At 41.2% G+C, this 17,602-nt stretch overlaps 1 protein-coding gene across 1 annotated transcript in view; it reads right to left on the reverse strand.

The window, feature by feature from the left end:
* LOC136364699 (BMP/retinoic acid-inducible neural-specific protein 3) overlaps positions 1-17,602 on the reverse strand; it is a 183,786-nt gene that overhangs the window by 77,665 nt on the left and 88,519 nt on the right. The window contains exons 2-3 of the mRNA XM_066324694.1: positions 14,369-14,559; positions 4,440-4,630 (exon numbers count right to left, since the gene is read on the reverse strand). Of these exons, the coding sequence (XP_066180791.1) occupies positions 4,440-4,630; positions 14,369-14,559 (382 nt within the window). The remainder of the gene's footprint in view (positions 1-4,439; positions 4,631-14,368; positions 14,560-17,602) is intronic.

Genomic DNA, 17,602 nt, shown 5'->3' on the forward strand with positions numbered 1-17,602 from the left:
GGCCATCATCACAGGAAATGTGACAAACAATAGGTCAAATAGCAAAGCAAATTATCCCTGTTCATTTTGAAGCCCTAAACTCCAGGAACTTGAGTGGCAGATTTCGCCTGTGCACCAGGGTGCTCTGATTTAACTGCAGATGTCAGGGCTTTTGATTTCTGTTGTAAGTCCTTTCTGTTCTGTATCATATTTTTGTTCGATTGGTTTATTCAGATATCCACTCACAACAGGGTAGTTATGTTCTTCCTAGTAAGAGCATGAGCTATACGAAACATTTTTGATACCCTCAGCTCTCTCTTACTAAAATATAAATAACTATGGTAGTTATAGTAGTTAGTATTGTAGAATCTAGAATACTGCATATAAAAAAGCCATCCAAAATTAGTAAGAAATGACAGGATCAAATACTAGCTAGGTCCTGAATATGATTTTTTTTTGTTGCTGTAGCTAACTAGTCAGCAATTGAAAATGATTGCTGGGAAAACTTCTAATACTACTTTAGAATTTTAGAGGTATCTCAACCTGTTTCAGTACCTTTATTTTGGATTTCTTTGATGCTGATCAGAAGGGAGTTATGCCACACTGAGAGAACTCTCCTTGGGCTCCCTTGGCAAATCCCTCGTGCAGTGGAAGGCTTTGGGCAGAGCTCTGGTGAGAACGCCATACAGGGGAGGTGTTGGTGTTGGAAATGATACAGCTTTTAACATTTTAAACTGACTTTGGCCAAGGGGGTTGTTGGTCTTCGTCCAGAGGAAGGGAATGAAAGTTTCTTTTCAAAAGACTCTGTTTGCTGGTAGAGGCCTATGTAGATGTTAACATCTACAGCCTGGGAGCAGCTCATGAGGATCTAATTTGCATCAAAGGGATCAATACTCACAGGAAACCAAATACTGAGAATTGTGTGATTTGGGACCAATGAACATTGAACCAATGAATTTCTCTGGGTTTTTGTCTGTATAAGGATGTGAAAAGTCTAGTAAAGAACAGTGTGTGATGGAAATATTTACTCTGCACAACCAGTGCAATACATGGATGAAATTATTTCTGTTGCACACCCTGGCCACAACAACATCCTGTGCAGAATTAAAGTAATGCCTTAATTCTCTAACACTAAAAATTATGGTGGAGAGGCTCTTTTTTCCCCACAATTTTTGGTGGTGCTGGGACTTACAAAGCTGCTCAGGAGTCTGCAGTGCAACAAGCACTGGGGTCACTCCTCCCTGCAGGGAGGGCAGGCTCTGATGGTCACCCTGGTCCCCAGGTCCTTCAGGCTGTCACTTCTCCCAAGCCAACCCTCCAGCTGGGACAGAGACCTGCTTCTGCAGCTGTATGGGAAGTACCCTAACTCAGATGTCAGTATTTATGTTTTAATGAATAATCTTCAAATGTGCTACTTACTCCCTTGATCTAAAACTTTACTTGACGATGGTTTTCCAATTTGAAAACAGCAGTATTTCAAAAACCTGTGCATATAGAACAAAATAATAATAATGCCTTCCTTGGCTGTTTTTGTGCTCCTGTGTTTCAACAGAAACAGTTTTTTTGTTCAATTAAATGTTCTGACAGTGAAAATTTGTCATGCAAGTGTTTCCAGCCTCTCAATGAAAGCAGTGGAAGAAGCCAGGGTTTCATTTATCAGCACTGGTGCATCTAACATGAGAACCGTTTCCTGGAGACTCCTGCTGTCAATTCACCAAATCAGATTTTCTGGTGGACTCACATTTGGTCTGCATCCACCTCAGCAGGAGGCTGGAAAGAAATCTTTCATTTGTAACGTTTGCAGAAATCTTTGGATATGCAGAAGATTCACTCTGTAAATTGTAGGTGGGCAGGTTTGAATTTTGCATTGTAACACAAATTTTCTTTAAAATATATCAGTGCCTAGAAAGGGCAGATTTCTTTCAGGCAGCATTTTGTCTCTACAATTCTATGTTCTGCCACTTGAGTTACCACTGGTTGCAGTCATCAATTATCTTCACAAAGAAGGAATTTTTCCATTTGGAGGGGGCCTGGTTTTAAAGGTTGCTGTACATTTACATAATAAACAGGTTATGAAGATAAGTCACAGCTGAGGGATGAGTGATACCATGGTGTGCAGCAAGAACCATAGAATTCAACCATTAAGGTTGAAAAGACCTCCAACAACATCAACCTTCAAACAACTCTGTCAATTAACCCACACCTCATCCACTCCTTGAACACCTCCAAGGGTGGGGACTCCACCACTGCCTTGGAGACTCCCTTCCAATGCCTCACCACTCCTTAAGTGAAGGAAGTGTTCCTAAAATCCATCCTGAACCTGCTCTGGAACAACCTGAGGCCATTTTCCCTTGTCTCTCACTGGCTGCCTGGAACAAGGCTCCAATCCCACCTGGCCTCAGCCTCCCAATCCAGTCCTTCCTCCAAGACTGGGCTGATGAGGTGGGCAGCCACAACCAAACCTTGGGTTTCTTCTGCTGCACTCTGAGCTCAGCTCTGGCACCAACAGATGACCAGCCCTGAGCTGGGCTGAGCTTCCATTCCAGGACGGATGGGACTTTGGGAATATCCTCCCACAGACCAGCAGCCAAAGTGAACACATGTCATGGGGCCACAAATTCTGGTTGTATCCTACCCCCAGTGAAGGCAGTCCCAAAGAAGTAAATTTACATTTCCTTCTGTAACAGCTAAGGCAGTTGGGAATTGCTTCTGGTTTCAGATGCCTTTAGTGAAGATCTTAGTTACCAGTGGAAAGATCCAATGAGCAGAAAGGTTTCTAAATCACATCTTACATCAAGAGCTTTATAATTACTGCACATTCAACTGCAAGTTGCAATTTTGTTTGCCCTTCAAAGCTGGAAATTAACTAGGAGACAGTGATTCAAATGAGCACAAGACTAGAGATCTCCTCAGGAGGACAGTTGTTGCCTTATGTCCTGCCTGGGGCACTGATCCTGGCCAAACATCCGCCAGTGCTGGAAGTGACCTGCAGCACTCAGCACAGAGGGCGCTTTGACTGACAAACTGTGCTAAAACTAGTTCCTAAAAGAAAATAATGCATCTCCTTAAAACTGTAGAGCAAAAAGCTCAAAACTGTTCCAAAGGTCATTAAAAAAAAAAAATCAGGCACAAGAATAGAATAACTTCATTTAAAAAATAAATAATAATAATAATAATAATAATAATAATAATAATAATAATAATAAAAGACTACATGTGAGAAATATAAATCTTTCTGTAAATGGAGTTACTGATCACACATGTTCATGAGGTTGACCCAATGGCCAAACACTTCTATAAACACTTTTGTACCAATCAAATTATGTATCATTCATCACTAATATCTCTAGTACATCTTTAGACCCTCTCCTACTCTAGCACCTTCCTTATAAATTTTACACTTTGATTTGGGTAAAAAAGAGAATAAAGCTGATTTTTTTTGCTAACAATTACTAATCAAACCACACCTGATGCTTAAGTTTTAGCTTTCTTGTTTTTCAAATTCTGTGCTGCCCAGGGCTGCAGTTCTGAGCCTCACATTCAGTGTCACTCAGCTCTCTTCACAGAGCAGGGAGACAAAACAAATCCTTTTCCTGCTGAACACCAAGGACAACTTTCAGGCCCAAAACCACAAACAGTGATGGGCTGAAGGGAGGAACAAGAAGGATGGGACCTCAGAATCTGAAGGTGAAATTGGACAATTAAACCCCAATATGCAAATGGACCAAACTTATAAAAATGTGAGACCCCGTGACCTGGGGTCCATTTTGTGACCATTTTGGGTCCACCCTGGGTGTATCCCTGGTCAGGCTCTTTTCCTGCCCAAGGTGTATCCTAAAGGCCTTTAATAAATCCCTACTTTATTCTCTAGCTCTGTCCAGACTCTGTTCCAGGTCAGCCTTCCCAAGGCACCACACCTCCCCTGAGGTGCAGCAAGGCTCTGCCCTGGAAGTGTGTCCTGGTGTGGGAAATGGCTTTGTTGAGAATTCTCAAAACCTGACAGAAGGCTTACATAGTCCTGTGCATCTGTATGCAAACTCTGAGATAAGAAATACTGATTTAGAAAGGCCATGGGATAGGACAGATATTGTTGAGAGAGAAATGGAACTTGAAACAAGTTTCCAAAGATGGTCTTGCAAATAAGACTAGATATTTAGGAGAAATAAGACTATGAAAGATGCATTTTTGTAGGACTATGAGGGATAATTTTAGTTTATTGGTTTTAAGGCATTTACAGCATTATGTGGCAAAAGCTGATAGGCCAAGAAATGCTTATAATGGCTTGTAATTCAGAAATAGTTTGGCTTCTCATTGTGACAGTGTGAATTATAACATCTGTATTGTCTCACCCTTTACAAGAGACTGAAAACGGAATAAAAGCTATTTAAAACACCTCTCCACTGACCCATCTCTGGGTCAGAAAAGGGTGAAATGTGACATAACCCTGGGGCTGTGCCTACCTTGATGGCAGTGGAGGCGATCTGGATGTGGTGCAGGCGGCGCAGGGTGCTGTCCCTGTCAATGAAGTAGGAGGCTGCCAGCTGGTGCAGGGTCTCCAGCGTCACCACTGAGCTGTTGGCGCTGGCCTCGCTCCCTTCTGACCTCTTGCTCAGCTTCCTTTTGTCCACAAAAATGGTGAGTGACTCCTCTCCTGGGCAGGGAAACAGAAACCCCCAGCAGGCATCAGCAGTGTGCAATGGTACAGGGAGATTTTGCAGACAGTCAACTGGTTTTCAAATACTTCAAATATTTTTATTTCCATGGTCACTTACTGCGTTCATTCTGCAGTGTTCTGGGTAAGCATAAAAGAAAATGAAAGCAGGTTTTCGTATCCCTGTGTGATATTGCTTGGGAATATAATTCTCGGGGCCCCATCCCTGAGCATAAATTAATAAATTCAGTATTATAGTAATTATAATACTGCCCTGTGTGTTTGACACTGTCCTGTGTGTGTGGCACTGTCCCTGAAAGTGTAACACTGTTCTCTGTGTGTGTGTGACACTGTCCTGTGTATGACACTGTCCCTGCATGTATGTGACACTGTCTTGTGTGTGTGACACTGTCATCTGCCTGTGTGACACTGTCCTGTGTGTGATGCAGTCCTGTGCATGACACTGTCCTCTGTGTGTGTTTGTGACACTGTCCCTGTGTTTGTGTGTGTGACACTGTCCCTGTGTATGTGTGACACTGTCCCTGTGTGTGACACTGATCCAAATTTCTGTAACTGAAGAATGTGAGGGGTTTCAGAAAGTTGGTGTTTTTACAAAAGAAAAGAGATTTGTCAGCGTCTTGTGGATTTCTCACTTCCCCTTTCTTTATAGAGAGGTGGATAAATGCTGTTGAATTCAAAAATTTTAATTTCTGTAAGATTATTGAAAACCAAAAATCTGACTTGCTTAGCTGAGTGAGTTCTTGGGAACACTCCCAGAACAGACCTACTGATACTGTCAGGTTTTCCCTGTTTGTTGTCTAGTTCATGGATATATTTTCCTGTGTTCCAGGCTAAGCAAGAATTCATTCATTCAGTAAAGTGTTTAGGCAAAAATTCTTTACATCACAAAACAAATTGGAAAAGTAATTTCTGGACCCAGCGTTCTCTCCTGTGCAATTTATGTCCAAAATAAATCAGACAGAAGAAAATTCCCTCACTCTCTGAGAGTGCTTGGTTACCTGCATTCTTCAGCATTCAGCTCAGCAATTGATTGATAATGTCATTATACCTGGATTTTAGGTGCTGAGCAACTCCACTGAGTGCCTTTTCCTGGCCCCTGGAAAGGAAGTCACCCTGCTAAGGTCTGCCTTGCCACTTGCGCTACTTTCGCTGCTCACCCATCTGCTGCAGTGGCACTGTGCCCGTGCAGAGGATGGGCTGCCAACTTCACACGGGTTTACGTGCCAAAAAGTAAAAGCTGTAGGATAAAAATCTAGGGTGAAAACATGACATCATCCTCAAAGAGAGATAATCGTAGCGGTGGGCAATGCTGAGTGATGAACGTGTTCCTCTGTGCAGGAGATCACATTTGCTGGCAAGTTTTGACTCCCAAAATTTGTCTTTGGTTAGCATGAGCACACTCCTTGTTCCTCAGTGTGCGTTATGTTTTCCCAATCCCTCAGAAATTCAGAGGACAGTCAAGCCCTTAAGACCTTACACAGGCAAAACTAGCATTATCCAGGAGGTTTTTATGCAGTTAGACCTGCAGGGTTTGTCCAAAATATTCTTTTTGTCCTGGAAGGGATAGGTGGTTGTTCTAGCTGGAGCTCACCTCACTTTCCACCTCTGCATTTATGCTTCTCCTACAGCTTCATAATGGGTCGTTATTTTGTGCTTGAAGTCATCAATGCAGGGATTAATTGCTTGAAGCTCCAAAGAATCAGGAGTTAACACAGCCTCCTTAAGCACCAGGATTTCCCCACCCAACTACTTAATCTTTCTGTTGTAATATGTGGACAAAGGTGCACAATTGCTGTGAGGAGGGAACTGGGAAAGCACAGCAAGCTCTAATGACCTGTCCCCTGAGAGAAATCTGCCATCAGAACCTGCTCTAGGTTCTAGCTTTGCTGGCATTCAACCGTGCCCATGCAGTAAAACCTGACTTGTGACTCACAACTTGCCGTGTGACTCCAGCCAGGATGAAAGATGTTTCTGGGATGAAAAGAGTGGAGTGGGCTGAGGTTTGAGCCAGGGCCCGTGGGCTTTGTGCAGCTGTTTGTGGAGCTGCAAAGACATGGTTTAGAACAGATATCAGGAAGAAAATCTTCCCTATGAGGGTGGGCAGGCCCTGTCACAGGTGCCCAGAGATGTTGTGGCTGCCCCTGGATCCCTGGAAGTGTCCAAGGCCAGGTTGGACAGGGCTTGGAACAGCCCAGCCCAAGGATACCTCCCAGCCCAGCCCATTCCATGGTTCTGTGGTATCAGAGAAGACAACATCAGAACTCTGAGGGTGAATATTGTGCCAGTGATCAGTTCAGGCTGCACAGATTAGGTGAAATTTTTTTCTAGGAGCTTTCTCTCCATGTTTTTACCTTTTCCACCAGCCTGAGCTAGTTTATTTAGATTAAAGTGGATTTTGCAAGGTCAACCACCTTTCCACTGAAACAATAATGAATTGTGAGGGCAAAGAAAACAATGACTTAAAGCTGCACAAAATCTCTGGAAAAGATTAAAAGAAAATATATATTTTAGGTTCTTTGTGTTGCATTATCACAGAATCACATTCATAAACAGGTTTGGGTAGAAAGGGACTTTAAAAGATTATCCAGTTCTATCCCTGCCATGGGCAGGGACACCTCCCACTGTCCCACGTTGCTCCAAGCCCTGTCCAGCCTGGCCTTGGACACTTCCAGGGATCCAGGGGCAGCCACAGCTGCTCTGGGCACCCTGTGCCAGGGCCTCACCACCCTCACAGGGAGTTGAGGGTGCTGTTGAGATATTCCTAACATTTAATCTATGTTTCCTCTCTTTTAATTCAAAACCCTTCTCCCTTCTCCTATCACTAACTGCCCATGTTAAAAGTCACTCTTTTTCTTTTCTATAAGCCCTCTTAAGTCCTGGAATGTCACAATAAGGTCTCCCTGGAGCCTTTTCTTCTCTAGGCTGAACTACCCCAGCTCTCCCAGCCAGTCTCCATAGGAAACCTTCTCCAGCCCTTGGAGCACCCACCACACCTTGTTCTCATGAAAACTCTTTTGATTGATCTGTGTTAGTCATTAGTAGAGGTGGTGGGGCTCTTTATACTTCAACACAATTTTGCTAAGTTATTTTTTTTTATTGAAACACAGTTTGTTGAGTTTTGTTTTGTTTGAGTTTTTCACATTAAAAAAAAAAAATCTCAGGCATTTTCCCATTCTCTGCTCTCCAGGAGCAGACAGCAGAACTGCAATAAAAAGTCCCATTTCAAATAACAAACAAACCAGCAAACCTTGAAAAAGGACAGGGTTGTGCACTCTGATGCTTTACTTTGATTAGAGCATCTCTGGAAAAGAACATTTTAGGCCACGTCAGAGTTATCACATCGTCCTATTTTGTTGGAATTCTGGAAACTTAGATTTTAGGGTTTTAGTATATGGTAATATGTGTGGGAAGCAATATGGAAGATTTTAAGCATTTTCAAAGTCCCTCTTCTTCACCTTCTTCTTCATGGGTTTGGGTGGTTTTCTGTAATTGGGTGAAAAGGGTCTGCATTGCAGGCCTTGGGTGGTCATTATTGGGTTGAAAATATAAATAATACAGGTTACACCTGTATACAATACACCTCGTTATTGTGTAATTAGTGCTTAAATAACCTTGAAAAGAGTTAGAGCACCTCCATTTTGCCTGCATTCTCTAACTTGCCAGTTAGAGCTCACAGCTCGTGAGTCTGTAAGTAGATGAAATAACAAACACTAAGTCTGGACTCGAGAACTGTGTCCCCCGTGTTTCAATCTCAGTTTTGGCTGAAAAAAAGTCAAAACCTCAACACTGTTTGCCTTATCCTGCTTGACCCCACACATTCCACAGCAGTTTCTGGTGGGTGTTCTCTGGCAGGCAAAATCCCCTGGCACCCTCAACTCACTCCCTGACAGAGATTTGGACTTTCATTTTTTGTGACCAGACTAAAATGACTTTAAGTGTCTCACACAAGAAGTCCTGGCTCATCCCTGGCATTCCCAGGCACTATGTACCCAGCAGGTGCCATCAGGCGCAGGTCAAAAAATATTTGCTGCCCGAAAGACTTCTTACAGAGTTTTTCTGTCAGAGCTGATTGAGCTCACTGGAAAAAGTGGATTCCCTCACACATCAGTGTTTAGACACTCATGTCCCTGCAGGACTGGGAAAGGGCTACCTTCAGGACCCAGAAATCCATGATTTGGGAAGTAACACTGCCCCCCCCCTGTTTTGGGGGAGACAATTTAAGTTTTTAGTTTGTTTGGAGAAAATTAAATGCACGTCAAAAGAGACTCTTCTTTTTCACTGGTTACTGTCTGCCACCAGAAAACAGGCTAAAAAAAATCCAAGCAACATCTGAAAACAAGTGTGATTTAGAAAACTGTTCAAGGTTATGAATTTTAAGAACTGAAAAGGAGTAATAACAGCAAACACTTATAATACATGATTATTCAGCACCAAATCCTCCCAGCTGTGCTTTTCACTAGCTCTGAAAGCAACATACACTCTTCTCTCCAAAATTCAAGAAACGGTAAAATTCACTTTCTCAGGTGTAAAGGAAGTAGCATGTAAACACTCAGTTATGCTCACAGAGCAGTGCCACACAGCCCCATGGAAGCTCCCAGTCACTGCAGGGATGTTTTATTGCCATGTGGAGGCTGTCACTGGCAGACAGTCACTACAGAGCACTGATGTTCCTGCTTTTTGCCCACCTGGCCACTGTGTCCAGTACTGTCCCTACCAGCCCTAGAATACGCAAGCTTGTAACTTAACTTCAATTTCTAATTCTTGCTAGGTTTATGGGAACATATTGTCCATGATATACATTCATAAATTCAACTAGCTCCCAACAACACATGCTGTAAAACAAAAAAGAAAAGAAAAAAAAATTAATAGGTATATAGAAATTTACCCAGATACACAACCCATCTGTGACCATTTAGATGTAAGACTCCTAAATATCAGTTGGAAGGTGGCATTCAGAAATTAGAAATTAATTTTGTGTTCGTATTAAGAACATATTCAGGAATTATTTAAATTAAAAATGCAAATCTCAATCAACATGGTGGAATTGGAATAATGCTGTAACAACTGTAACTAAATATAACCATTTATTGAAGGAGTAAATATATTTTGTTATACATAACAATACATATTCATAGGATATAAGTACTTAGTGCTATTTTCTGCCTCAGTTGTTGAGAGGTTGTTTGCCTGTACCCACATCTTTGGAATAATAGAGGGATTTTAGGCCTTGATGTTTCATGTTTTCATCTGTAGACTGGGAAGTGGTAGGAAAAGGTAGTTCCCATCATTTCATGCCAGAAAGAGAGGAAACAGGAATAAAAGAACACTCCAAGGTAGCTATAGCTGAGCATAACCTCTAGATGCCTGCTTAGAGCTCTCTCTTCATACACCTAAATGTATTTTTATGGAACTAAAGGTCTTTGGCCTATGAGCTCCTCAGAGGTTTCTGATTAAATAAAATACCTCAACTACTACCTAAATAACTACACCTAAATAAATGCACCAGCTACTACTAGCTAGTGGAAAATCTATTCCTGTCTGGATCACCAAAGGTGCCATTGGGGTTTCATCAGGTCATTTTCCCAAACTTAAGCAGATGCTGATGGAAATGCACAGGCTCAAAAACGATATAAATTAATGTCAGGCCAGATGTCGTATCATTTCTGTGGTTCAAGTGAATAACAGTGCACGTTAATTCTATACAGACCATCTGGTTTAGGATCTAAATTTTTTCTTCATTAAGTAGACGGGAGAGGAAAGAAAGTCAATGTATTTTGTGCTTTTTTTTTCCTCCCCTTAGCTTCCATAATCTTAAATGCTGGGAAATTTTCATAGCTGGACCGGGGGCGTGACTGGTGTTTGCAAGTCTGATGCAAAATTTTCACGTTTCTTTCCCACATCAGTCATCTGAGACTGTCCTCTCCTTCCCTTATTTGCCAACAGTTGGTATCTTACCTTGAGAGAGCGTTATGGAAAGCAGAGGTCATATCAGCAGTTAGTGTAAGTGCTAATAAATCTTTCAGAATTCATTGAGATTCACTCTTTTACACTACCTGACAATTTCCCCCCATCTCTGCAGGCAGAATGATACACAGCTCCAGGGGAATACTAATGAGGGGCAGAAAAGCTGGAAAAGTCAAGGTGTAACCATCACCCTTGAAGGGCTGTAATCAGTGGAGGAAGCTTGGGGTCGAGCTGATCTGCCCACACCTGTTAAGGCTGTCTGTTTTAGAGAGAAATCCGCCTCTTTTCCCTCCAATTCACAAAGCCTTCAACAACATCAAGGGCTGCTTCCTGACCCAGAGAGCTGAGTGGATTGATGGTCTGGTAATGAACACCTTGAGCAAAGATGACTGACAACAGCAGGAAAAATAAATCGACCTCGAACGTTTCAGATGACCACTTAGACAGTTCTCTAACGAGGTCCTCGGTTCATAGGAAGCTTTGGCATCGTCCCGCAAATTGGTTTAGTCGGAGCAGTCACTGTGTTTCCAGGTGCAAGGAGAACTTCCTTTCGAAGCCCGGGCACGCAAATCAGCCTCACTTCACCCAGAAGTGCCTATCATCTCACTGTGGTGTGCTAATTATCCTCATCACCGACTCTACTGCTTTGCTAAAGGGCCTCTTCTGTAGGAACATCATTAAAGCGAAATGTCTTTAAGAGATTGGGGTTTGTCCTCTTACACTCATCCCACAGTTGTACCCCAGGCTGCCCAACACCCTCCAGCTCCCAAGCTCACATCTGTTTTCTTGGGGTTTTTTTGCAAGTTGGACCATCATTGCATGATATGGTGGGCAGGCAAAAGAGAGAAGTATAAAAGCAAAACAAAAGGAGGGAAAGTAGCACCGAGTGCTCAATCCGCTGGGTCGCACGGGGTCCTTCCATCAAGCAGCTTGGAGCTGCTTGTTATGGACTTTGGGCTTGTGTCACAAGGAGATAAAATTTCCGCAAGAAATAAAAGCAGTGAGAAATGTCACTTTACACATTATCTCATGGCAGCAGGATATACAGAACTTTTTTTTCCCCCTCAGTTCTTATTTCTGAATGCCCTTGAGGGGTGTATTTCTGTGTTTGTGAATAAAGACGAGGGAATGTTTCTCAAACAACCATGTGCAAGAGTTCCCTTAATGCTCAGAAAGGGATCTTTATGGAAACCAAACGGTCACAGAGGCACACAAATCTTATCACAGCATCGTTCATTTGCCAAGTTTTTCTCTCTGTCCATGAATACAGATGATTGGGGATTCATTAAATAAAAGTGCCATGCACACTCCATTTGGTCTTCTGCTTTTAACAAGCTGCATAAGTGACTAGCTTTCACAATAAAAAAAAACTTGTAATTAAAGGGAAAGAACTAATACATTATTAAAATAATAAAAAACCCTAATGACATGTTAATCAGATGTGGACAAGTATCTGTGGGAATCCCCATTCAATCCAGCCCAAAAATGAGAACTAACACATCCAGGAAAGTATGGGTTTATTAGCTACCTCATGAAAGCTTTCTTAGAAATTACTAATTCCCTGTAATTAATGAAATTGAACCAATTTTTCAAAGCATTCAGCATCTACCCAGTGATAATGGAAGGCAGCAGGTGTGCTTCAAATCATACCTAAAAATTGAGACTAGGGACCTAAATCAAATCCTGAGTTAATACAAAAACTCCCTTTGATTTCATTATGCAGTGATAGAGCCCAGAAGTCAACACTGTCTCCCCCTGAGTGAAAATTTAGGCAAAGCTCTGGCAGTCACTGCCTTTTAGAGCCTTTCTGAGGTGAGAAAATGGTACCCTACCTCAGCCTCACTGCAGCAAATCCTGATGCTTTGGGGGGAATACTGAATGTCTAGGCTAGAATTTTCAAATGTCTGCAGAGGAAACATCATTTAGTTTTAGTTTTACTTAGGCCCAGACCTCCTGAAAGTTGTCAGTTCCATGTCTCTTTGGTGATCAGTATGATACTGCTACCTTGAAAGTAAAGATTAGCCGTGGTCATGTTAGACTGTTTTCCTAGAGCCTGTTAGATCCAATTTCACCTTGACAATGAATTTCATCTCATGGCTGAGGAGCTACTGCTGTTTACATTAGTCAATAGTTAGCAGATAGGTAGCAATACTGAGAAGCAATTTTTACCATTGGATAATCCCTGAAGTAGGATACATGCTGCAGCCAAAGCTTTAATTAATATAAAGCATATTTATTTAAAATATAAATATGCTTTATATTTTAAGAAACATTTTATTTCTTTCCAGTATTTTCCTATTCAAATGTGCCATGTGTTCTATACTCAAGAAATCCGTCATTTATAAAATGTGTATATTTGCATGCAAAAATTTTCAAAGTAATTAAAAGAAATTTAGGGATTTTTGTTACAAATTGCTGGCAACACACATAAATTGTTCTTCAGATTCTAGGGGTAATGCCGCAGAGGTAGTAGTTCCCAAAATAATGATAGAAACTAGCTTTTTCTTTTTAAAAATAACTACAGCAAGACAGAAATTCCTCTTGTTTCTAGGATGGTCTCCTTCAAAAGGAAGCCTCTGTGAGCCGTTTGGGTTGTTACACATCTCAGCTATCAGCCAAGAGAGACCAGGAGGGCTCTCATTTCCTTTACAAATGGTTAGGATTCAGTTATGAAATGTATTAGAGAGAACCATTCCTCAGGTGAATAAAGGATTTCAACAAGCCTGTCCTGCTGGAAGGACACTCAATAACCAGAATTATCTTTAATATTATCACCCACGATGGGATAGAGCTGCATTTCTAAAATGTCAGTTCATTCTGTAATGCCTAGATGGGTAATCACAGGTACTAATTATCTTTCATTCAGAGCAATTTATGCTCTCCATTGAACATTAGGCCTCGTCACTGGATTTCTTCAATCCATCTGGTGACTGGATCCCAATTATCCATGGGGCTACCCTTTCCAGATTAGTCTGTGGGGACTTAGATGCAGATTCCATTAAGTTAATGGGAATGACATGGCAAAGCCTCATCATCCCATTTTGAAAATGCAGTCCCACTGGTTAAGTGAAGACTAATTCTAAAAAGGGCAGAGTGAGAATACAGGGATTTTCCAAGGGACAAAGTAGCTTAAAAGTCTCATAAATTAAAAGATTTGTTGGAAATACTCCTTACTGGCTTTCTGGCTCCATTTCTGCAGGACTGCAACCAGACCCAGATACTTCTGTAAGCTGTTATATAATTGTTATAAGGAACACTTACAGAAAAAGAAGTCACTCTCCTTAATGACCTCAGTGCAGAGAAAGACCCCCGAAAGACTAGGGGCATCAGGAGCTCAGGTAAAGGACAGAGAAGACCACCCTAATCCCCTCAATTTGCCCCCTTGTTAGTGCAGCCGGAGGAAGCCCACCAGATGCCACTTACTGTCAGACCTTTGGGACTGAGAAGAAACCATCCCCCAGAAAACCATCTCATCTTGACTGAAACTCTGAGGATTTCTCAACAATCTTCAGCAATCTGTTGTGGTATTTAATTACAGAGAGTCTTAGCAACGGGATTCCTTCTCTTTTTGTGCATAAAATTCTACAAACAGCACCAATAAGAAGAGGAGGGAGTCTCAAGACCTGTAGACAAAATCCGCTCCCGCAGGGAGTGCTTCCCATCCCAGCGGCTCAGAGGAGGAACCATTGTGACCATCACTTTCAGTCTGCTCACACCAAGCTCATCCCCAGCATCCCCAAGAATTCACCCTACCTCCCAGGGTAGCTGAGAGCAGGAAATGTGTCCCATATTTCTTGATGAGGTTTTCTGTGATCTGTTGAAGGGTCGGGCGCCGTCCCAGCAGCCTGATGTTACGGAAGAACTCGGGGGCGAGCGGCAGTGGAGAGCCAAGGAAATTTCTTCTTTCCACAGCAAGATTGTTTACTTTCCAGCGGCCAAACTCTCTGCAAAACAAAGCAGTTCTCATTCAGAAATGTGTCATTCTGACAAATGTCCTTCATTTGCAAACGACTCTGCTCTGCCGAGTAGCTGGGGGCAACTCGCTGGGAATTACAACGGGCCTTGACAGTGATACTCCGTCATGTGTTATAGACAGGACAAGCAACGAGGGTTATTTATTAGAAGTGGAGACACCACCCCATAATAAAATAATTGTTGGGAAAGAAATAAATAAAAACTGAGCCACTTAAAAACTGAGCTGCTGCTCCCGTTGGTTTTGTGTGGCCTCTGGTGTGAATACAGCTGTAAAACAACCTGATTTGGTAGAAACTGAAATGAAAGCAATGATTTTCCCCTAATGTGGACCAGATGCAAACAGCATTTTTGTTAGAACAAGGTAAATTTTAATATTGTAACAAGAAGGAGTCCATGCCTTTTTATGTTAAGTCACTTAGGTACAGAACTTGATAAATGTGATAGAAACATTGTCACACCACATTTGACCTTACTGTAGTAATTCCACTTTTCTACACTTTTGGCCTCCATTTTAAGAAAATGCATAGACAGAAAGACTGACTCCTAAAAAGTGATGATATTTCAGCTGTAAGAGGGATATAAATGAATAAAAAACTTGCCCCCTTCCCCTCTCCAATATAAATCAACGACAGCAGGGAAAACAAGCAAGCTCATTGCGCAGCAATAAATCCATCTTTTATTAATTTACTTGCCAATTAAGATACCAGATAGAGCTATTAGTGAGAAGGACTCATTGTCCTCAAATCTAGACAAGACAGGCAGCCTTGACAGTGACTTGACTATTCTCAGATACAGCAACAGCTGTTTTGGTTACAGACTCTGGGAATTAAGTGAAAGCCACCTGAGGACTCTACTTTAGCCACCTCTTTGTTGAGTCTTTTGTCCACCACATCAATCAGGATTCCTCTTAGACAAGAATGTACAAAGAAAAGAGCTTAACGAGCTTGCAAGACCCTGCTGAAGGTCCCAGGTAAATAGAGAGAAACACTCATGAAATTAACATAGAAGCAGAAATCAAAGACGCAGCAAATAAGAATATTTTAGGGATACCCAGAAACAAAGGCATGAATGACCAGGGCTGTGTAACACATACTCAACATTAGGATTTATTAATACTTTTAAGTCCACAGCAATTAGTAGAACCTAGATAAATACATTTTTGTGTAGCCCTTCTGCTTTCCAGCATCCTCCTCTTTCTCTCCCAGATGCTGCCTTTCCTCTCAGACACGTTCTGAGAGATGCTTTTTTTAAATCAAAACCAAATAGGAAGAATAAGGGTAGGGATAGATTTCTGTAACTTAACTGAAATTTAATACGATTTACCAGTCAAGGGCATGAGGTTAAACAGATCCATATATTTCTTGAAGACTTTACACATCACCAGTCTACCTAAATTAGTATTTGGGAACTGCTTTCTGATAGGAGATTTTCCAACTTAGTTATCAGATTTTGAAGTTTTCTCTCACAACTTACTTTTCCTTTTATGAAACTATAAAACCTATTACTTATACTGCATATGAGTAGAGAGAAATGAAAAAAAAAAATTACACACAAAAATGTTTTTGCCTGTAAAGTGAAAAAAATCCTCATTGTGTATATTGATCATATTAATGCAGACACTAAAAGCAGTGAATTACCCTGCACTGTAAATCTAATTTTAAAGTGAAAAACAAACCACCAAAAAATAAATCAACTACAAAAAATCTTCCTCTTTTTTTGTTGTTGTTGTTGCTTAATTCTCTGCTTTCTGATCATATTTTTCATTTGAATACATCAGAAAATATAGGTTAACTGTAGCTGCTGAGCAGACCGGCAAGACAGACTTACTTTGACACCAAGAATATATTACAAGTTTGATGCTGTAAAATATTTTTTTTATGCCTTGTGGAAACCTTTTGTTCTAAGCTCATTATCTGAGCTGAGGTTCAAACACAATATTAACAGAAAAGATACAATTCTTACAAAAAAGTTCATTGCCATCCTTGATCTGATTTTCATTTGTCAGTATTTAAGGAAGGAGAAGACCACACTAATCTCCTCAACTTGCCCCCTCTTTGGTGCTCTCAGAGGGATCTCACCAAATGCTTCTTGTTGTCACACCTTTGTGACTGAGAAGAAAAACATTTATCCCCCAGAAAAACATTTCATCTTGACTTAAACTCTGAAGATTTCTCAGAAACGTTCTGCAATCTGTTGTGGTATTTAACTACAGAGAGTGCATTCTATTTTCAGTTTGAACATTGCCAATTCCAGTTCCCAGTTTTTAGAGCTCTTAATGCATGCTGGGCAACTGAATTTTTTCTAAACATTAGATACACTCTGTACCAGTAATTGCAGTTCCTGTTTGAATCCCCTCTTAACCTTGGGCTGAGCCCATTGCTTTCCTTGGTGTCTCTCTGGCAACAGTGGGCTCAGACATTATGCCTTATAGCCCCTCTCCACAAGCAGCAAATCCTTTCTTGGAAGAGGTAAGCTGGAAACAGTGGCCACATCCATAACAAATTCAGAAGAGTTTCCAAGTTGAGGTTGCCTTGACCTACTGAGTGAAATGGGTTATTTTGGCATTAAGAGAAACTTGCTTGGCTTAAATAAGTCTGAGTTCCCTCCACAGTTTTTGCTACAGAATTATTTGCTTTGTGTTTGGTAGGTTTTTTTTAATTATTATTATTATTTTTGCTGCATGTTTAGAGAGGAAGTAGGCAAATGCTTTTGTAAAAGTTTCGTCATTCTTTTTTTGGTCCAGAACATATAAATGGAAACATTTAATAATGCAGCAAGTAATCATCCTTTGAAATTGGCTACTGAGGAATCTGGGGGAGTAGAATATGGAAGATGGAACCCTTTTCAAAAGATGACTGCTTTACAGCTGTCCACAGGCAGAGCTGAAGCTCTTAGAGATTTCACAAAACAGCTTTTCCATTTTGCTGAGGTCTTTCTTTAAAGAAGTATTTTGGAATATGGAGACATGAAGACCTAAACATTCTGGGAGAGACAAGAATAAGGTTCATCTCT

The sequence above is a fragment of the Sylvia atricapilla genome, chromosome 9, assembly GCF_009819655.1.
Source record: "Sylvia atricapilla isolate bSylAtr1 chromosome 9, bSylAtr1.pri, whole genome shotgun sequence".
Classification (NCBI taxonomy): Eukaryota; Metazoa; Chordata; class Aves; order Passeriformes; family Sylviidae; genus Sylvia; species Sylvia atricapilla.